We start from the raw sequence: 23,315 nt of genomic DNA on the forward strand, positions 1-23,315 counted from the left end.
TTACAGTTTTGCTCCCAAATCTCCTAACAGTATTTATTAAGAACCTACTTTATGATAAACATTCATTGTGCTAAACACTTTACATTTATTATCTCATTGGATACTCACAGCAAGGTAAGAACTATTTTTACTATTTTGCAGATGAAACTGAAGCAAGTAGTAGTTAAATGACTTGTCCAAGGTCTCACAGCTGATATCTGAGGCTGAATTTAAATTTATCCACTATGCCATTTTGCTGCCAACATTTGTCTTCTCTGAATTTTTCCTCTTCTAAGCTAAATATTTCTCATTCTTTCAATTAGTCCTAATGTGGAATAGATTTGAGAGTCTTCATCTTCCTGGTTGCTCTCCTCTAGATAATCTCTAACTTATCAATATCCTTATTAAAATGTGGCAACTAGAACTGAACAAAATACTTCTGGAGAGTCTTACCAGAGCTGAGTATGCCACAGTTATTGTCTGTTCTTGGAAGTTATGTCTCTCTATATTGGCTTCTTTGGCTGCTTTTTTTCTTTGTTGACTCAGGTTTAGCTTAAAATTGAGTAAAAATCCCATAACCTTTATAGGAAAAACCACTGTTTAACCATGCCTCCTCATCTTGTATCTGTAAGGTTGATTTTTCTTGAACTCGAATATAAAACTTCACATTTTCCTCTACTTAGTTTAATTTCAAAATCTGTTTTGGGGCCCTGACTTGGTCATCTTAATTATTAATTTAAATTCACAATTGTTATCAAAGTTGATGAGGATGCCATCTATTTCTCCCGATAACATAACAACTTCATAAAGTAAGAATTTGATCGAACCATAAAAGTGTTAATCACCTCAATGTCAATGTTGTAAATAGATTGTCGTCCTGTATCAGTTTCATTCCTAAGTTATTAATTTTATTTTTGAAATGAATGATATATGAAGACAAGATAATTAAAAGCAGATCAAACTTGAAATCACTTTTCAAAATTATTAAACTTGAAAACTTTATACAGATTCCACAAATATTTTCCCATGATTTTCTTATACCTTGTATCACAAATCTCTAAAAGTGTCCCCTCCCACACACACACAAACAAAATGATGGAGGGGCTTGAATGGAAAATTGATTATTTATTTGTCCAATGAATTGATTTAATTTAGGCTTATCCTGTCCTTATAAGTACTTCAATATTTGAGGGATAGATGATTTGGGGCCATGTTCTCCCTGCAATGATGGACATCATAGGTTCTAAATGGATTAGTTTATGGTCCTCATAAGTTGTTGGAACTAAAAGAAAACCATTAGCATTGTAATAAAATTAGCAGCTTTGTTTAAAGATGCAATCTAAGCCTTTTGTCATAAATTACCTCAACAAGAATGATCAAGATACTCTTTAGGGATTTTTCTTCTGTTTCTAATTTATTAATCTCACCTGGATGATCTTGATTTGATATTTAGCCCTCCCTAATTTCATCTAAAAAAATTCAAAGTGTGAGCATTATAGGATCAGCAGATAAGGTTGATAAGAGAAAGGAAGCAAATGGTGGTCCAAATAAGAAGGTCAAGAATAATTATGAAATAATTTGGATTCTTAAGCTTTCAGTAACCTAACATGTTTACTAAGCAAATAATAAACATGTTGATGCAACTGTACATCATGAGGACAACTTTGCATTGATGCATGTATAAGATTCCATGTTACATGCTAAAATAAATACAAAGGAATTTAAAATATATGATACTTCCCTCAAGGATTTTGTAATATAGTTGGAGAACAATATGTACCTACATATGAAAAGTTAGCTAGCAATGAAAGATAAGAAATAAATGCCATGTTAGTAACACAGATAATAAATTTTGTGGAAGTGTTCACTTCTGGCTAGTGCAGCTAGAGAAAGGTTTCGGGGTCTAGGACTTGAAATAGGACCTGAAGGATGCAGAAAAAGAAACAGGTTTTGTGATATAGCCAGTGGAGAGGCTAAAAAGAAAGTTGGATGGATTCACCTAGAGGCTGACAGGAATGAAACAAGCATTTATTAAGCACCTGTTATGTGCCAGGCACTGAACATTTTACAAATATGATCTCAAACCTGAGAAATAGATGCTATAGTGATACTGATTTTACAGTTGAAGAACAGAGACAGTGAGAAGTTAACTGATTTTGCCCAGGATCACAGAAACGAGTAAATGCTTACAGTCAAATTTGAACTCAGGTCTTTCTGACTTTGGGCCTGGTGCTCTATTCACTAAGGATCAGTAATTACTAAAAATAGACACTGTTTTTCTTAAGGAAACCATAATCCAATTAGTGATATTAAAATAATTTAAAATTTTGGGAGCTATTTCTAGACATGATTAACATATTAATTTCCCTTTCTTTATAGCTACAGCTTGTGATGGAAATTTTATGTTGACTGGATCCACTGGATATTTTCATTCACTTAATTATCCAGAACCTGAAAACTCAAATGGCTTTTGCCAGTGGATTATACAGTATGTAATATAATATTTCTCCTTAAGTAAAGAAAATAATTTTTGTCATAATGTTACTCATTTTGTTATATTTTCATTTTCAATGGAAATGAATTCTACTCCAGCAATTTTTACTCTTTATTTTAACCCTTAAAATAAGTATTTCATCCTTTGTATGTAACCTACTATTGCCTAGGAAAAAGGCTATTTTACTGATCTCACCTCTTATATTATCACTTTAAAAATAGAGCAAATCAGATATTATGTACATAGGAACGTTCAATTCCTACATACCTACTTCTGTTTATATTACTTTGATTTTGTAAAGAGTCTACTACAATGATCTATTTAGAGTAGGTTTAATAGCTGGAAACTTTTTCAACATTTGCTGTTATATTTTGACTCTCAATCATTTTAGTCATTTATACATTTGAGACATAAACTATTAATTGGATTGTCAAATAATATGATCAAAAATAAGGTAAGGAGAAATGACTTGTTTTATTTTGTTATCTTAATAAGAAAATTGTATTAACTAGGTTTCTATTTGATCTACTTATTCAGTGCTTAATAACTATCATGAATGAATAGACAGTTGTGATAAACTGGTTTGGGCTCAACAAATAAATAACAGAAAATAAACTGCTAGATGGATTCTTACAGATATATAACTCCCATTAATTCAAAATCAGATGCTTCATTGTGACATGGAGATAATCTTGGGTTTTCAAATTTTATGCCAATGGGAAAAAAAACTCTAGTAGATTTTACCATGCTGAAAAGACTTCATTTATGGTCCTAGGAACAGATTATTTCTGTACCCCCTAGTGCTAGCCTCCCTAAGAGAAGATCATCACAAGCATTTTGGTGCTTAATTGGCCATGGCAACTCATAAAACAAAGAAAATATTAAAAAGCCCTTAGTTCTCTACAGTGCCTTTCTCCTTCTTCAGGGACAGCACCAGAGTGACAGAAAATTGAGCAGAGTATACCAAGAATCAACTATCTCTAAATGTCAACTGCGCTCTGGGAACTCTAAAATGGAGGCCCTTGTCCAATGTTCTTGAACAATGGATATAAAAGTGGAGCAACAAAATAATAGCAAAAAAAAATAGGAAAAAAGGGTTTTCAGCTAAATGAAAGAATGGCTCACAGATTCCCTAAAATAAGAGTTGTTATAGGTGTTATTATCAGGCAAATTTTTTCAAAATACCATCTTAATAGGGGAACATGATCATCACCTGCTATAATGCTCATAATAAGCATTTTGCAAATGGTTTAAGCTCATTTGTAATGATTTATGTTTTATTATGTTATATTAAGTTTATTAAGATAATTGCAAATTAAATGCTAAAGTAGGTTATTACAGAATATGGAGAATGAGTGAGGATGATGAGCAAAAGAACTAGATAAAGCTATCCAAATTAAATCAACATGTACTTTAATACTTAGTAACTTCAGTGCAAAGATGAGTATAGGAAACAACAGTGAACAATATGTTGGAAAATATGATTCAAGTAAGAAACAAACTAGAGTTAGTATGAGGTTGAGGTTTATATTTCTAAAATTCAATCCCAAATCCCAAATATCTCATATAAGATGACAAATTCAAACCTAGCATACATTACAAATTGTAAAGACTCTTGAAAGAATATAATAATCTATTCTTCTTTTTTATTTAGTGTGCAACAAGGCTTTTCCATTAAGCTGAATTTCAGTTCTTTTAATACATATTACACAGACACATTAAATATTTATGAAGGTATAGGACCAAATAAAACTTTAAGAGGTAAGTTGTCCAAATCTATTATTGAGGTGAATTAAACATATTTTAATATCATCTTAATACTTTTAATCTTTTAAAATTAAATTTAATACTTATATGGTACTTTTGATCACCTAAAGGAACAAATTAATGTGTCTATAATTTAAAATCAAAGGAATCCATTATTATATAGTGCTTTTAACTCAGAGAATTGCTATTAATTATGAACACTATTGTTAAATATTTGAAGTGAGGAATTTATGAAATAATTATAATTTTACCTAAGATTGTTACCAACATGGTTTCTTTTTAAAAAAATTTCTTTACTGCCCATGAAATACAGTTTCAGTGGAAAGAACTTCCCAACTATTTGAGTTGACCATCAATGGAACAAGCTATCTTAGAAATCATTGTACTTCTTACTACTATTGATTTTCAAACATAGGTTGATAGATACTATAGGTTAAAGATACTATAGAAGAGATTCCTGCATTGAGTGAGAAATTAGACTAGATAGCTTTTGCGACCTTTTTGACTCCAAGATTTTTTATGACTCTACATTGGAAAAGTTATCACATCATACCTTAAGAATCTCTGAGTGAACTTCTAGGCCATCTGATCAAAAAGATGGAGGACTACACATTTTCTCTGATCCTCACAACCTTTCTAAACTCTCCAAAACAGAAATTTTACATATGCCTAAGATAAATCAACTTTAGATGTCTCCATGGTCTAGGATACCAAGAACTGAAAAGAAGATTTTAAAAACTCAATGAATTTACATCTAATAAGCTCTCTTCCATCTCCTATCCCTCTGCCTACCATGCTACTGACAGCAAATTTTCACTAGCCAAAGCAACCCCACAGAAATAATGCAATTCCATACCACATTTACTTCTTCTTTCCAAGCTCAAATTTGCTAAGGTCTGAATAGCCAATACCATAGCAGCATTCTGTACTGTAAAATTTTTTTCAGGAGATCCCAGAGAAAGAGGAGATTTTTGGGGGGCTTAAAATAAAGTTACCCAATACCTCAAAAACTCCCTGGCCCCAGGCTTAGAAACCCAAACTCCAAATGATAAAAATCAATCTAAGTTGCAATAGCAACAGAATGGAAACACTCTGTACTGCTGGGTCAAAGAATGGAGAAACAGAAAATAGGACAGGGAGCCATTTGTGAAGGGCTATGTGGCAACCTACTATGTCTGAAAGAACCCAGAACCCAGTTGGGGCCAGTTCTGTCCATTCAAAAGTCTCTTGGGTTAGACACCTAGGCTGGTGAACTATGAATTACCCAGTGTGGGAGGAGGCTTTAAGATTTAGTCCCTAAGGAAATTATTGTTATTGGGAGTGGGGGGGGGGGAGTAAAAAAGAAGAGCAACTGAAAAAATAAGGAGGGAGGAAAAAAGAATAAAGATTTCAGGAAGAAGAAAACTCAACAACCTTAAGCAGACACACCAACAGTCAAAACATTAATAGCAAAATGGAATACCGTGTCCAGAACTAGTAAATGAGTTTTAGGCATCTACAAAGAAAGGTGATTCAATACTTGATGGGGAAGAGGGTCTTGTGGATTTTTAGAATAACATATGGGAGATTAAAATGTTAAGAGGCAATAGTCCTGAGTATTAAATTAATTTCTTAATTGACTAGTCTATACAAATTAATTTGGTCAAAGGATTCAGTAAACAAAAGATCCCAGTTCTCTTGTATGAATTCCTAAATATAATTTGAGAGTTCTGGTGAATAGCCAATGGGGAGGTGGTCCATCAAAACTCTCAATTGGCCTTGTGTCCTCCAACTACTCTGGAGAGAAATCAAACTCTGCCCAGTCAAGATTGACCACTGTATTGTTTCTTAATGAGAAACTGAGGGACTTGATTTTGCTATGTGCAGGTACGTCTGGCATAAGCTGGGAAGATCTAATAATTTCCTTTTCTATCTACCAGGCTATAGGGTGGGGTATTCCTTGAAGTTCTGAGGAATGAAAGAATGAGTACAGCCATCAAGGAAATTATTTAAGCCTTTAATTTAGAACCCAGATATAGAAATAGTTCAATATATTTTTCAAGATCCTTTCTTATAAAATTATAGAACCTTTGATCTTTAAAAATTAAAATGTTAAGAGAGAAATAAAATTGTGAGTGTGGAATTTATATGACCTGTATAACAGAAATAAATGGTAGAATAGAAAAACTCGAGTCTCTGATGACAAATCTTCCCAAAGAAACAAGAGAAAGGATAACTTATTGGAAACTCAAATACATGGAAATGAAGGACAATGTAAGGACATAGCACTAAAAAGGGAGAAATCATAACTTTTTTTTAAAAAGCAATGTTAAAGACAATGGAGGAAAATATAAACCTTATTCTTATAGTTTTAAATGTGAATGGATCAAGCAAATCAATAGGGAAAAAAAGAGTGGCAGATTGGTTAAGAAAATCCTATGATCTGTTATTTGCAAGAAGTTTTAAAACAAAGACATATACAAAATAAAACCGAGAGGGTGGGAAAAAATGTACTATGCATCAAATGAATCTAAAAAAGCAAGAGTTGCAATCATGTTATCTGACAAAGCAAAAAAAAACAAAAACAAAAACAAACCCCAAATATTAAAAAATGAGAAGAATGACACAAGGAAATTATATTATATTGAAAGGAACTATTGACAACAAGCCCATACCAATAATAAACCTATGTCCTCCAAAATTCTTAGGATTCAAATTCATAAAAGAAACATCTGAGGTATGAGAAGATATACACAGTAAACACAATAATAATAGGAGACTTCACTGCCCTTTCAGTTTTTGACGTCTAATAGAAAGACAAACAAAAAAGATAATATGATACTGAACAAATTACTGGCAAAGCTTGAGCTAAAAGTAAAAACTTATGACATCTTCTAAATGGGACTGAAAATGAACATACATATTTCTTAGGACCACATGAAACGTTTACAAAAATTGACCATATGTATTATAAACAAATATAAAAAGACAGAGACAGTAATTATGTTCTTTATAGACTCTAAGGAAATGAAAATAGTCATTATTTCATTGACCACTAACAAAAGACACATACTCAAAAGGAGAATTAACATGAAATCCTAAATAACAAATGAATTAAAAACAAATAATAGAACCAATGAATAATTTTGTGAAAGAAATTTAAAAGAATGAAACAAAATATCAAAATTTAGGTCATGCAGCTAAAGAAGTCTTCAAGGGAAAAATCATATATCTACAAATATACATTTACAAGAGAAAAAGAGATTAATGAATTAAATGCACACTTTAAAAAATAAGAAAGTTAAGGAATAAATGTAAAAGAAGAGATATTAAAAATTACAGGGGAAATATATGTATAACCTGGAAAAACCCCAGAAAATCATAAAAGTATTAAAAAAGAACTGCTTTTAAAAAGAATAATAAGTTGATAAATATTTAACAGAAAATAAAATCAATATATTAGCAAATGAGCAATGTAAAATCATGAGAAAGCCAGAAAAATAAAAAGAATAATCAGAACCTCTTGTACATAATTTTACTCTAATAAAACTAAGGTTAAGAAAGAGAATTATATTAAAAAATATAAAATATCCCAAGTATCTGAAAACCAGATAGAAACTTAACTAGATATAAAGGAACTAGCAAAGAAAAAAACCCCACAGAATTCCTGGTCCTGATGTATTCATCAGATAATTTCATCAAGTTTTTAAAGAACAGTTAGTATTCATACTCTACCAGTTATTTTTAGAAATTGAAAATGAACCTTACCAGAGTCATTTTATGAGATAAATATAGCCCTAATATTTAAGGCTGGAAAGGACAAAACAAAGAAGTTAGGTAATAGATATTGATTCAAAAATGTTCTACAAAATTCTGTCAAACAAATTACACCAATCAATATAAGAAATCATTGATTATGATAAGTTGGAATTTATATCAGAAACACAAGGATGGTTCAACATTAGGAAAATCATCCATGTAATTAATCTTATTAGAAATCAAAATATCCTTAACTACACTATCATTTCAGGAAATGTAGAAAAATCCTTTGACAAAATACAACACTTTAATGCTAAAAAAAGAAAACCTTACATAGTATAGAGGGACTTTTCTCAACATATTGATCAGATTTGCTGATTTTTCTTCCTCTTATTTTTCTTGGTTTTGCTTTTAAAAAATGCTATATGTTATATGGAATGGCTCCCTGGAATTGTGAGAGTGAGGAGCTCTGGAAAAATATGATGATGCAGTAAAAAAACAGAAGACATCAGTGAACACTTATTTTAAAAAAGAAAATGACTCCTATTTGTGTGGTACATTGTGTTGCTACACTAATTCTTGGCATGAGTACATTGCTATTAATGTATTCTTTGCAAAGGAAGAAAGAGAAAAAGTACCTGTGTTCCAAAAATCTGAGGAACACAGACCCTAACTGACTCCATTAATATTTTACATTCTCTTTGAGTCTTCCTCTGAACTTTGCTCACTCTCTTATCTAAGCTTGCAAGATCATTTTCTGCCAACCCCAGCCGGAGGCAGCCGATAGCTCTGTGGATAGAGTGTAGAGTCCTAGAGTCCAGAAGTCCTGAGTTCATAGCCTACCTCAGGTGCTTTCTAGCATTGTGACGCTGGTCAAGTTACTTAACCTCTGCTTATCTCAGTTTCTTCAACTGTAATTGTGATCATAATACCACTTTTCTCTCATGTTGTTATGAGGAACAAATGAGATGATATTTGTAAAAGTATTTGGCACCTATAAGTCCTATATTAATGCTTATTCTCTCCCTCACTTCCTTAAATTTGTTTAATATCTACCCATACTTCAAATTCCAGCTCAAATGCCTCCTGTTCTATCAATCTTTCCCTGATCCCCTAGAGCAGTAATGATCTTTCCACTCCAACCTAATATAACAATTTGTTTTGCTCCTCACTAATGAACTTACCATAGATTACTTTGTATTGTTGTGGTTTTAGTTGAGTTATATTTCCCTACTTGACTGCCAGTTTCATTAGGGCAGGTACCATGTCTTAACTAAACTTTGTTTCTCTTAGGGCACCTTACACAGTGTTCTGCTACACAGTAGACACAATAAATGTTTATTGTATCTACAAATAAATTAATTTCAGTCTTCTGATTGGTAGCTAATTTGAACACGAACATATTTCCCATTTAAGGCCAAGTTTAGATAAAGAGAAAATTTGGAAAAGAGGTAAAAATGTGTTTTTTTTTCCCTTGGATAGCTAAGGTGGAATGGAGGTGAAAATGTCGATTTAAAATTGGAAAGAAAAACCACTTTTTCTAGTAATAAAAATGTATTTTCTCTCCCTCCCAGCTTCCCCATTGGAAAAAAAGAGAAAAACTTGTAACAATTATGCAAAGATAAGCAAAACAAATTCCCATGTTGTCCATATTTTTAAAAAATGAATGCCTTATTCTCCATCTTGAGCCTATCATTTCTCTGACAGACAGTAGGTATTCATTATTATTCCTCTGGAATCATAGTTGTTCATCGCATACAGTACAGGGTCTTACAGAGTTGCCTAGATATCTAAGGGGAGAGGGTTTAAATGACATACCTGGGGTCACATAGCCAGTATGTGTCAGAAATGAAATTTTATATTAAGATAAATTATGTTGATTCAATTTTTTAAAGTTAAAATAATAAAACTTAGATTATAATTAAAATTTAAAAATAAAAATATGAACTATTTAATGAGGAAAATTCTTGAGTGACAGGGAGACCTCTAATGGTAAGAAATAAATATTTCTTCTATGCAACTGTAAAACATACTGACAAGGGAATAAAATAGTATTTTGCATAGCTTAAATTATTTAGTAGTTTGTAAGAATACTAACACTTTCATTTCTAATTCATAAATTGTTTCCTTATTTTATGAAACTTGTATACTGGAATCCTTCCTTTTGATATCTCCAGGAATTACTTTCAGTTTGGTCCAGTTCAGAGCAGTAATGAATACCTCCTATTTCTATGAGGCTTTAGTATTTGCAAAGCAGATTTCTCACAATAACCTTGTAAAATCAATAGTGCAAGTACTGTATCAGTTTTCCCAATTTTCTATTAAAGAAATTGAGGTTGTGAGAAGTAAAGTGGTTCTCCAGCAAGGAGGTAGCTGAGTGGGACAGAGGATCTGGGGGGGGCCTGTCTTTGGGGTGTGAGTTCTTCATTCGTGGTTGCCTGGGCTACTAGTGGAATTGTAGGGGCAGGAGTGACCTTCTGCTTCCTCTAATACACTCAGACATACACACATACACGTACACACATACATACCCACACCCACATATTCCCACAGTGCCATTCATTACTGTCTTGAACAAGGAATGATGGTGCATACATGGAACAGTTGGGGTTAACTTTGACCTCTCACTCTAAGAGGAGTAGGAATTGAAGTGAGACCCAACTATAGGCACTTTGGGCAAGAAGAATGGAAAAGCTATCTTCTCAACTTCTTTTAACCACCTTGCTTGAGTTTTTATGACTAACTTTTAGCTTCCTGAACTGCTAACTGCTTTGGGAAGTACTTTTAACTGAGAATATTGTAATTATTTTAGTTAAAACAAAACCAAAAAAACATTTATCTGAACTCTTGGGTTCTGAGTGATTCATTGTACCAGGTACAGAATAGTGACTTGTACATCATTATTCCACACTATAATTAAACACTGTACAAATAGGTGACACCATGAAAGTCTATATCACATTGAAACTGCAGCTTAATGAAGTATGATTATAGAGATAAACCATAATGAAATAAAAATATTTGGAACATGAGTGCTAAAGAGATAGTTGCCACTATGATACTACACTTTCCTTCAGTTAAAAACAACATAGAAATATATTTTAAAGGAAATAAATAAGTTGGATTGACCTGGGGGTGCTGTTGCTTGAGGTTCATCCCTGCTTGGTTTCAGTCCTCTATGTGAAAACTTGAGGAGGACCTATTCCTGGCCATGTATACAGACTTCACTGTGACTATGAAAAGACGAAGGGACTTGCAATGAGAAATAACAGAGTTCTCTAATTAGCTGCTGAGCCTGAACTCTGTGGATACACAAAAGGTATCTTCCCTTCTTCTTTCTATTTCAGTCAAACCACTCACATTACAAGACTAGTTAGTGACTGATATTTAGGATTGACACAAAGGGTCAAGGGTAGTACAAAAAAAAGTGAGACATTTGAGGTCCTTAAGTACAGTGATGTATTTATATAATTTATATAGATAAATTTTATTACTATTATCCTGCTCCACTACTCCATAAAACTGGTACACTGATATTTCATCAGAGTATAAATTTTCATCTAGCTATGCAAACAAGTTGCAGATTCTCATAGGTCTCATTAATGTGTGTCATCTAAGCAGCTAAGTTTGGAAAAATGCATAATTGGAAGTTTTGCTAATAGATATTAATTTTTTTCACACATTGCAACTCTTTGCATTGACAAAATATTATTTATTAAAGCATTATTAATCTGGTTTTGGATGATGATGATAGAGGAGAGTAAAGGGAAGGAAGAAGGGGAAGAAGAAAGATCTTGAATATATATATACACAGATATACACAAATATATCTATAAATACATATACATATCTATATAGATAGTATATTTCAAGAAAAATATAGGAGAAAATATACAGTATTTTTATAGCCTCTAATATTGAGGACAAAATTATTTGATTCAACCTAAGGAAACAAAAGGCAAAATAACAGTATCGGGCCTCGGTATCCCTTTCATATTATTAACTTTTTTTTTTTAAATGGTACTCTGCAACATCTTGACATCCTCTCTCCTCTATTTCTCAGTCATTATATATATATTATATATATATATGTACATATATATTTATATGAAAAAACTAAGTGCATATGGGTGTACATACATGCTTAATGTAAGTAAAGTTCAGATGTATGATTAAAATTCTCAGGTTATTTGTGGTTCTCTGACCTTTTTCATGAAAAATAATATCATTAAAATACATATTGCTACTATAATTCAGTGTTTCATTTTATACAGAAAAATAGCAGGCTTCTCCCCTTTTTTAAATAGTCATTTGCTTTCTCTTACAGCTTCCCTCTCAGAGCCTAATCCAGGAACAATATACATTTTTTCTAACCAAGCAACTGTAAAGTTTCTCATAGATTCTAATGAAAATGATTACGTTGGTTTTAATGCAACATATTCTGAATTTGATAGCAGTGAACTCAGCAGTAAGTAATGCGTTCTCTCTCCCACCTGAAGTTTCAAAGCTGCAAAATCTTTAACTTGATAATAATTTTTTAATAACTGAACTAGAGACAGAACAGAAAATCATAGCAGGATTTTAATTAATTTTGCCAAATGAGCATTTATTGAGAATCTGCTCTGTACAGAGTACCATGCTGTGAGAAAATATATAGAATTTCTAGAACATCCATAGAACACGTGGAAATACATAGAATTAGAATACAATGAATGATTACAACATAATTGAATAGCAAATGGAAAACAGACTTACAGAAATGTAGAAAAATTGCAAATCTGCTTATCATTGTGTTAAACAATATATTTTAAATTGAATACACAAATACTAAGAAGTTGATGTGGAGTGAGTGGAGAGTAAGGAATTGGAGCGGATATTGAATTGTAAACCGAGGTAATAGGAAAGATGATAGTGTCCTTGAGTGAAATAATGAAGTTCAGAAGAGGATTAGATAGGTTTTGGAGGGAAAATAATGAGTTCTGATTTGCAAATACTAAGTTTGAGATGCCCAAGTTTGAGACAATCAGAAATGTCAAAGAGGGATTTGCAGAACTGAGTTCATGAGTAAGTCTGGGGTCATATTTATTGGTCAGAGATTTCATCTATATAGTCTTGGTAATTGATCCCAGAGAATCTGAAAGGAATGGAGAGAATAACAGAGCTTGATGTTCTTTATCTACAACTTGCTATTTGAGCGGATGGCTTTTTATGTTTAGAATATTTTTTCCTTCTCTTACCTTGCCTCAGAGAATTCCTCAGAGAACAGAGAATTAAAAGAAATACAACAGAACAGTATAGAACAGTCAGTTAAAGAACCTTTAATGCTAACATGTTATTTAGACTTTCAAAATGTTCTTTTGTTGGGAACAGTGGGGTAGTTCAGTGATTTGAGAGGCATGAGGTCCTGGATTGAAATCTGACCCTTAGACACTTCCTAGATATGTGGCCTTGGGCATTTTTTTACTCCTTTACTCCTCATCTGAGACAGAAGATAAGGGTTTTGTTTTTTTTTTTAAAAGAATGTGCTCTTATTATAACTATTCTTTACATTATTCATTACTACAGCATTACATTTTCTATATTTTTATTATTCACAGATTATGACAAAATTAACTGCAACTTTGAGGATGGATTTTGTTACTGGAACCAATATATAAAAGATGATAATGAATGGGAAAGAATTCACGGAAATATATTCCCACCTCTGACTGGACCAGATAATGACCATACATTGGGCAATTTTTCAGGTATAATTTATCTCTATTCTATTCCTTAACCAAAGAAAAACTAAATAAATTGTCTTTATAGCTCAAGTATTGAATATACAACAAATATTTTTTTGGTTAACTGACCAAATTCTTTCCTCACTTCAATCTATCCAAAACATAGTTGCTAAAGTGATTTTCCTAAGGCACAGCTCTAAAGCCTTCTTATAAATTCTGTTTCAAGTAAAGAACACTAAATTCACAGTAGCACTAAGTTAGTATCCAGAGGATTTATTAATTAAAACACAAAATTGACTATAAAATGTCAAATAATTAAAAGCATGTATATTTCATATCATAAAAATTGTAATATGTTTTATCATAAAACATAATAGGTTTTATCACATATTAAAACTTGTCAATGAGAATCATCGAATCAATATTAAATACCTAGTATGTTCTATGCACACAGCAACTAGATGGCACAGTGGATAAAGCACTGGGACTGGAGTTAGGAAGATCTAAGTTCAAATCCAGTCTCAGACAATTAGTAGTTGTGGGTCTCTGGGCAAATCATTTAATCTTATTTGCCTAAGTTTCCTCAACTGTAAAATGAACTGGAAAGGAAATGGCAAACCACTCAAATCTCTCTGCCAAGAATGGGGTCATTAAGAGTCAGACACAACTAAACAACATATGCCAGGTGCAGGGATTTAAAGACAAAAATAATTTTCTAGCCCCAAGCTTCTATTCTATCAGGGATAGCTATGTATACATAGAAATGCCCATGGAATTAGTATAGTTTTAAGAGCCAGAGATATGAGTAAACGATGTGCTGAAAAAAAGAAAACAAAACAATTTGTGGACAATTTCATAAGGTAGTTCAGAAAACAACTGAAGGTAAAGTATTTTTCCCCCTGTGGTCAGGAAGAAAGTGTATGTTTTTTCTTTGATGTCTGAAGATCTATGCAGAATTTGTGGAGAATATGAAGAGAAAGAAGATGAGAAGAAACTTCTCCTTGCTGGAACTATTTTTAACTATGATGGCTACAAAGAACTTTACAAAGAAAATTCTATGAGAAACTGACAAATACTACTTTTTTGGAAAAAAATTTTCTTTAATTTAGTGATTATTGTACAAAAGACAAAGAATTAAAGGCCCAATTTTGAGGAGGAATGTAAAAATACCTACCTCTTAGATTTATTGAGAGGCTAAAATGAAATATTTATAAAGTGTATTTATGTAGGCCTACATAACACTATGTAAATACTAGCTATCCTTATTGGTCTTAGAGGCAATAGGGGGAACCACTGGCATTTATTGAATAGAAGAGAGATAATCAGATCTGAGCTTGAGGAAAATTATTTTAGCAAATGTATTTAAGATGGAGTAAAAGTGAGGAAAGAATTTTTTCAGTCAACAAATCAACTAATATTTATTAAGTATTTACTATGTACTAGGCAGCTTAGCAAAGTAGCACAGTAGATAGAATGCTGGGCTTAAGTTCAGAAAGACATGAATTCAAAATTGCCCTCAGACACTTACTAGCTGTGTATGTTCAAAAAATGCTTATTGACTGACCAAACCAGTGTTAACAAGCAGGACCCCAAGAGGATATTGTAGACTCAGACAGAGGCCTTAAACAGAGGTAAACTAGCAGCACTATTTGCTCTGAATCTGCTCAGCCCCAAAGTAGGAGGTAGGTCAACTACTATCTTTTGGAGGGCCACAGAAGGGTAAGTCTGCAGTTGTGATGGCTAAGCCCAAATCAGGATTAGAAAGTTCAGGAAAGCAGAGATCCATCTCACCATGCCCTTGATCTGACTGCATAGAGCCCAATGAAAGTCTGTGACTTCCCAACTTAATCTGTCTCTATTATTCCTGAAAAAAGCAATTTGAACTCAAAGAAGGAACAGCAAGACTTCAAACAAGACAGGACAGAACCACACAAGACAGAACCTACAAGTATATAGGGCCTGGCTATAACACAAAGACCCACTCTGAGAAGCAAGGCTGGAAGAATGAAAAAACAAAACAAAACAAAAAGATAAAAGATGAATCTAGGGACACTCAGAACACAAATATGGAAAAGAACAATTAAAAAATAACTACAAAAAAAGCCTCAATGGAAAAAATAGATTGGCCAACAAGAAGATCAATTAGAAATTCTTTGAAGAAATGCAATAAGAGTTCAAAATAATGGAGATGATGAAATAAAAATGATGGAGGAAAAAATTGGGGCAAAAGTAAAAGGTTGGTAGGAAAGACAGAGAAAGAAAATTAGCCTAAAATGACAAATACAAAACTTTTTCTAAGTAACATGAAAAATAGAATGGGCTGAGCAAAAATTAATGAGACAAGAAGAAATATTAGAATAAAGTCAAAAGATTAAAAAGAATAAAATTTAAGTTGTATAGAAAACAACTGACCTTTATAAAAGATCAAGGAAAGAGAATTTAAGAATTAATAGACTACTTGAAAGCAATAATCAAAAAAGAAACTGAAAGAGTGCAAAATGAAAATAGAATAAACTGATCACTTCCTGAAAGAAACCCAAAATGAAAACTCCTAGGAATGTCAACAAGAAAATTCAGAGCTTTGAGGTCTAAGAAAAAAATATTACTAGCAGCCAGAAAGAAAGAGTTCAAATACCAAGGAAGCACAGTCAGGATCACACATGCTTTAGCAGCTACTATAATAAAGGAGTTTAGAACATGGAATACAATATTCCAAAGGCAGAAGATAAAGGGTTATCACCAACAACTTATCATGAAAAACAAAATGAATCTTTAATAAAGTAGAAGATTTCAAAGCATTCTTGATAAAAAAGATTAAATAGAAACTTTGAAATATAAAGTAAGGGGTTAAAGAGAAACAAAAAGTTAAGTACAAAATAAGCATTCAGGAAAGTCTTTATAACGATGGAATTTGCATTCTAATGGAAGAAGTGTAATGTCAGTCAGTCAACAAGCATTTATTAAGCATCTACTGTGTACCAAATACAATTTAATGAGGGAGATAACTTTCAAACAAATATTGTATGAGCAAATAAGATATATCTGTATGTATGTACATTATACACACACACATAGAGGATAAATTGGAGACAGAGTCAGAGGAAAGGCACTAAACTGAAGAAAGACAAGGAGAGGCTTCTTGTGAAAGGTGGGACTTTAGCCAAAATTTGAAGAAAACTGTGGAGGTCAGGACATAGCAGGTGAGAACAAGGCATGGGAGACAGGCAGGGAAAAAAATCAGAGTAACTGGCAACAAGGAAAAGCAAGGAGGCCAATGTCTTAGACTATGTGACACGATCATAGAGTACATGGGAGTGAGTACAGTGTAAGGAGACTAGAAAGTTATTAATCTGTTTTGCCATGCCATCCTGAGGACCACGGGGCTTTTCCAACTGGCCTGTAGCTGAAACCCTCTCCCTATTTGAATGAAAGCTCCTTAAGAACACAAATGATCTTATTTTTCTTTTTGGATCCCAGCTCTTAATATACTGCTTCGCACATAGTAAGTGCTTAATAAATGCTTTCTCATTCATCTATTCATTCCTCACTTCTACTACATTAAAAAATCATCTTTTTTTAAGTGTTTTCTTCATGACATTCTTTACACTGCCTCTCCTGTGTAATCCCTTATTAGCAATATATTGCAGCCTAAGCATGACTACCAGCTATCTCTCCATTACCTGTGTGTTCCTAGCTTCAGTTCTTTGCAGTCTGTATAGTTCCATGATTGTAGATATATAAAATTATCAAAACATTAGTGTTAAAAATGAATAGTTATTTCAGGGAGATGGCTAGGCTTGTTAAAAAAAAATTTGCACATTCTTAAAGACACTCCAACTCATTGTCTTATTTCTTTTCAATCCTGGAACCAATTCATTGTCCGTTTATGTTTGCATAAGACATCAATACTGATAGATGAATCCTATAGTTTCACATCCAACAGTTAATAAATATTTGCCTAGTTACTGAATTAAAGTTATAATCTTGTGGGAACTAGTATAAAATAAGTTTTAGTGGCATTGTGGAAATGTGATGTATGTCTATATAAAACTAGATTTTGGAGTTGGAAAAGATCTTACCTATGTCTTTCACTTAATCTGAGATCTTCATTTTATAAATACAAAAATAGATCTATAGAGATGAAGTGACCATCCAAGGTCATTTAACGATATATGACAGAACCAGGGCTAGAACCAAGATCTTGTGACTTAAATTCAAGTAGTTGATATTTCATTGTTTTTCATCTTGAATCTCTGTAGAATAAAGTCATACTTCACAAATGAATTTCATTCTAAATTATGAAAAACAGTGTTGAAATAAAAATAACCTTTTCATTTTTCAAACAGGATTTTACATTTCTACCCCAACGGGGCCAGGAAGTAGAAAAGAAAGAGTGAGGCTTTCAAGTCTCTCTTTAGTTCCCTCTTTAGATCCGGTTTGCCTTAGCTTCTGGTAAGTCAGACTTATATTATTTATAATGTTAATGTTAAATTCATATTGCAGCAAATAAGAAAGCCTTCTGAATTTTATGATTCAGAGGTTTCATAAAGAATATTTTCCAAAGCTGTAACTACTAAACCCATTGTTATTATTGCTATTCAATCATTTCAGTCATGTCTGACTCTTCATACCCCTATTTGGGATTTCCTTGGCAAAGATGCTGGAGTGATTTGTCATTTCTTTCTTCAGTTTAATTTACAGATGAGGAACTGAGGCAAACTACATTGAGTGACTTGCCCAGGGTCATGCACCTATTAAGTATGGTGAAAATCGAACTCAGGAAAATAGGACTTCCTGACTCTAGACTTGGTACCCTATCTACTTAGCAACCCTACCTAGACCCATAGTATGTATTTATTGATTAAGTAACAGTTAAGTGTATGGATAGTAAAATAGGCCCTCTTGGACAATCATCCTAAGATTTATTCAGTAACTTATTCAGTCAGTTAGGGAATTGTATCTAACTTATTGTTAAATTTCTGCTCCTCAGTACTAATGCAAACACATTATATGGTAAGGGGAAAAATTTTTTTTTAAACTTTAAATAACTTCCTTCACTTAAAAAAAGTTTTTTGAAGATAACATAAAGACAAAGGGGAAGAAATGGGTTCAGTGAAATATAATAATAAAAATATACTTAAACCAAAATAATTTTTATATGTGGTCTAAGTCATTGAAAAGGTAATTTGTAAAAAGTAATGTAGTACCTTGAAACAATAAATACACTCCAAAAATAAGCAGATAACTTTCTTTTAACTAGAAAATATTCATTTTATCATTCACATGTGTTTTTGGAGAAATTGATGTTTAGCCGGTTATTAAGAACTGTGCCTACACTCTTTTTGAAATCTTAAGCAGAAATACTTGAGATTTGTAAACCTTTCCAGCCTTTGAAGATTTGTCCTTTTATAATGTTGTGAATTGAAGTTTTGTCTAACATTGATACAACAGGTTAGCACAGAGGCATTCTGAGCCCAGAATTTTTGTGACCACCACCTAATTTTTGTGACCCTCTTTAGATATGCCCTCTTTTTTATCATTCCCTCCTACTTTCCTTTTGGATAAGAGATTTCTATACCTAATTGAGTGTGTATATGTAGTTTTCCTTCTCTGAACCAATTTAAATGAGAGATAGATTCAACCCACCATTTCCCTTTCAATGTAAAAGCTCTTCCTTGTGCACTTCTTTTATGTGAGATAATTTTCTTCATTCGTCCTTTCCCTTCCCCCTTCTCCCATGTTATTCCTCTTTCCTGGCCTTACGTTTTTTAATACCATCCCACCATAATCTATTCATGCCCACACTCATCTATATAGAATCCTTCTAATGATTATAAAGTTCTTAGAGGTAAAATTTATTATCTTCCCATATAGAAACAAAAATAATTTAACCTTATTAAGTGCCTTATGAATTCTCTTTCATGTTTATCTTTTTATACTTCCTTTGAGTTTTATGTTTGAATGTTAAATTTCCTATTCAGGTGTTTTCCTCAGAAATGCTTAAAATTCCTCTTTTTCATTATATATTCACTTTTTTTTTCATTTGAAGGATTATACACAGTTTTGCTGGGTAAATCTTGATTGTAATCTTAGTACTTTTACTTTTCAGAATATCATATGTCATACCCTCTACTCCTTTAATATGACAGCTCCTAAACCTCATGTGATTTTTGAGTATGGCTCCATGGTTTCCTATTTGAATGATTTCCTTCTGGTACTTGAAAATATTTTCTCTTTTATCAATAATCTCTGAAATTTGGCTATAGTATTCCAGGGAGTTTTCTTTTGGGGATGTCTTTCAGGTGGATGATCAGTGGGTTCTTTAGTTCTAGGATATCAAATCAGTCTTCTTTGATTATTTCTTGAAATATGATGTCTAGGCTTTTTCTTTGATCATGACTTTTAGGTAGAACAATAATCCTTAAAGTATCTCTCTTTAATCTGTTTTCTAGGTCAATTGTTTTTCCAATAAAATATTTCACATTTTCTTCTATTTTTTCTTCTTTAATTTTATTATTTCTTGATGTTTCATGGAGTCATTAGCTTCCATTTGCACAATTCTAATTTTTAAGGAATTAGTTTCTTGAGTGAGGTTTTGTAATATAATGTAAAATAGTAAGACACCCACTCATAGAATTACACACATTTTCCCTAAAGAATGCCTTAATATTTGCCTTAAAAATGTTTCAGAGACCATGTAAAATCTATGTAATTAAAAATTTAGCTACAAAAATGTTATTGTTTGATACTTCTTACCTCATATCTTAATTATTTACAAGCAGTTTAATAAGGATTAGGATCTCAGCATTATACTTTCAAGTTTTCCATAAGGCATTTATCACCAAGGAACATAGATTAGATCTGGAAGAGATTGTAGTAGCCTAGATTTGAACCTGGAAGCCATTAAAGTTATTTCTTCCAATTCCACCATTTTGCAGATGAGAAAAGTAAGGCCTATGCCTTAAGAAGTTACAATTTTCTTAAGGTAGAAAAGCTAAAATTTGAACCCATGCCTTCTGATTCCAAATACAGCATTCCTCCCACTAATAACATATTGGGGAATGTTAGTATTACTCCTCCTTAAACTAGGGATCCAGTTTGAACTATTTGTAAGAACTTTATCTTAGCTGCCAAAAAGATGCCAAACAGAGAATTTTCAAAATTTCTTCTACCGCTTCCTCCCCTAAAACTTGTTTACTGAATTTCAAAAACTCTTTTAATATTATGCCTGCTATACTCTCACTCTGCTGCTTCTAAGAAGGGAAAAGAGTTGGAGATGAATTCCCTACTCTTGGACTATTGACTTTATTTGATACACTTTATTTTTTAAAGACTAACAAAACCTTTATGTCTCTAATCTAGGTATTATATGTATGGTGAAAATGTCTATCGCTTAAGCATTAATATCAGCAACAAATATGATGTGGAAAAGACAATTTTTCAAAAAGAAGGAAATTATGGCCAAACTTGGAATTATGGACAAGTAACAATAAATGAAAAAGTTGAATTTGAGGTTGGTAAGAATATTACCTACATTTTCAATTATTGGAGAACCTTATTACTATGACTTCTACTACTTTTTATTTTCTTTAGCCAAGTTTCTCTATCTGCCATCCTATTCATGATAACAGTAAATTTATTTCAAAATTTCAGATCTGAGACAGTCATTGGCTAAAATTTCAGGGGGCAGTGGGGTAAAGCTGTGTGAGTGAGGAAGGAAAGTCCTCTGAACTGTGTAAGATTTGTAAATATTTATGAATGTAAAGTCTAATCTACGGTTCACTCTTATACCAGCAGCTCATACTTCCAAGAAAACTCCAAAAGCAATACAAGAAAAGTGTTTAAGTCACTTGCCTTCCCCTAGATCTAGACCTAAGGAAACTGAAAATATTAGTGAGAGATGCCAGAAATTTGCCTGATTGCCTCATTCCCTACATTCAGCTATATCTTATAGTACAATAATTTTTTATTATGTTCATATACCATATTTTGTCCACCTATTTCTCAATTGATGAGCACAACTTAGTTTCCAGTTTTTTGCTACAATATAAAAAGTATGCTATAAATATATGGGTCCCTCTGCCTTTCCCTTTTAGCTTTTCAGAGTATAAGAATGTAATATAATTAATTTTAAAAATGATGATCTAGAGAAAAACATGAAAAATATCAATTATAAACTTAATAGATAGCATTTATAAAAAGTGACAAAAATATATTCTGGATAAAATTTAATTTTAATGGAAAAATGATCAAAGAATATGTTTTAACATCTCAGAAAAGACAAGAAAGTGACTTTTTAGAGCTTGAAGGCATCAGCTGTTGCCAATAATCCTGATGACACTCTAGCTTCTCTTCATAAGCAAATAATAAGCCTTGAAAAGCAGAGCATGATTAAATTTCTGGGTCATTATTTGTAAGTTGTCCCTCATACCACAGATCTAGCAGCACTATCAGGAATAAGAGCAAGAGAGCTTAATAGGCTAGATGAGAAGCGAATACCTGTGTGTATGGGTTCTGTTCCCCTCTTCTGTGTGATTTGAGGGAAAGAGTCTTGCTGTACTTACTGAAAAGCTCCAGAAAAGCACATCATGCACCAAAATGTTTGGGTAATCATAAGGCTTTGTTATAAGATCATCTGCATCCCTGATGATACATACTAAGACCTTATTGATTTTTAGATAGTCTGACAAATAAATCAGTCTTAATGTTCTAATGGGACACAATTGATATATCTTTTTCTTCATTCAGATAACCTGTGTATATTTAGCAGTATAATCTTATCTTCTCATAGATAATATTCCTGCCTTTTCTCTCTAATATTGGAAATTTCAAACCAAATAAAGGCACAAGTGGCAATATAGCAGGTGAGTAGAGTAGCTTGGTCAGGCAGGTCTTATAATATCTTCCCCCATGCTGTGGTTAGTTGACTACTCAATCTTTAAATAAAGCCATTCCTGCCTGTCTCTAGCACTGTGAATTAGTGGGATGATTCCAGTGCAGACTGAGCTATTTTGCTATTAAAGTTATAAATCTATATCTTCTCTACCTTCTTACCCATCTCCTATTTTTAGGTTCATATTGACGGTTATAAAAATGGAATGTTGAGTGACATAGCATTGGATGACCTTAGCCTAGCAAGTGGAATTTGCAATAAGAGTGCATATCCAGAACCAACACCCGTTCCAACTCTACCACCAGAACTTCCTAGTAAGTACCCCTGCTGAATATACATTTTCTCTTGTTTCCAATATTGACATTTTCATGTTAGAATCTGATTTTGAATTATATATTTCCATTTTAAAGTAGCTAATAATTTGTATAAATAAAGAGGGATTTTAAAATGTAGACACAATTGAGGATAGCTTAAGAAAATCTATAATTCATGCCTTACTTAATGAAGTTAAAATCAAGTTAGTTTATTTGCCTGCCATATTTCAGGAGATATAAGGTAACATGGAGTTCTGGCCTAGGAATCAGGAAAACCTAGGTTCAAGTGTCATCTCTGTCATGACCCTAAGCAAGTCACAACATTTCTCAGGCTGCTAACTCCCTGTCTTAGATGGTTTATGACTTGCATTAATTGAAAGAATCTCTACGTCCTTGCAATCATAGAT

General features: G+C 32.5%; 1 protein-coding gene across 1 annotated transcript in view; it reads left to right on the plus strand.

Moving 5' to 3' along the window:
* Positions 1–23,315, plus strand: part of TMPRSS15 (transmembrane serine protease 15) — a 153,136-nt gene that overhangs the window by 78,945 nt on the left and 50,876 nt on the right. Inside the window, exons 8-14 of the mRNA XM_044666902.1 lie at positions 2,359–2,467; positions 4,128–4,234; positions 12,306–12,446; positions 13,576–13,725; positions 18,048–18,153; positions 21,064–21,214; positions 22,773–22,908. Coding sequence (XP_044522837.1) covers positions 2,359–2,467; positions 4,128–4,234; positions 12,306–12,446; positions 13,576–13,725; positions 18,048–18,153; positions 21,064–21,214; positions 22,773–22,908 — 900 coding nt within the window. The remainder of the gene's footprint in view (positions 1–2,358; positions 2,468–4,127; positions 4,235–12,305; positions 12,447–13,575; positions 13,726–18,047; positions 18,154–21,063; positions 21,215–22,772; positions 22,909–23,315) is intronic.

Source organism: Gracilinanus agilis, chromosome 3 (assembly GCF_016433145.1).
Source record: "Gracilinanus agilis isolate LMUSP501 chromosome 3, AgileGrace, whole genome shotgun sequence".
Taxonomy (NCBI): Eukaryota; Metazoa; Chordata; class Mammalia; order Didelphimorphia; family Didelphidae; genus Gracilinanus; species Gracilinanus agilis.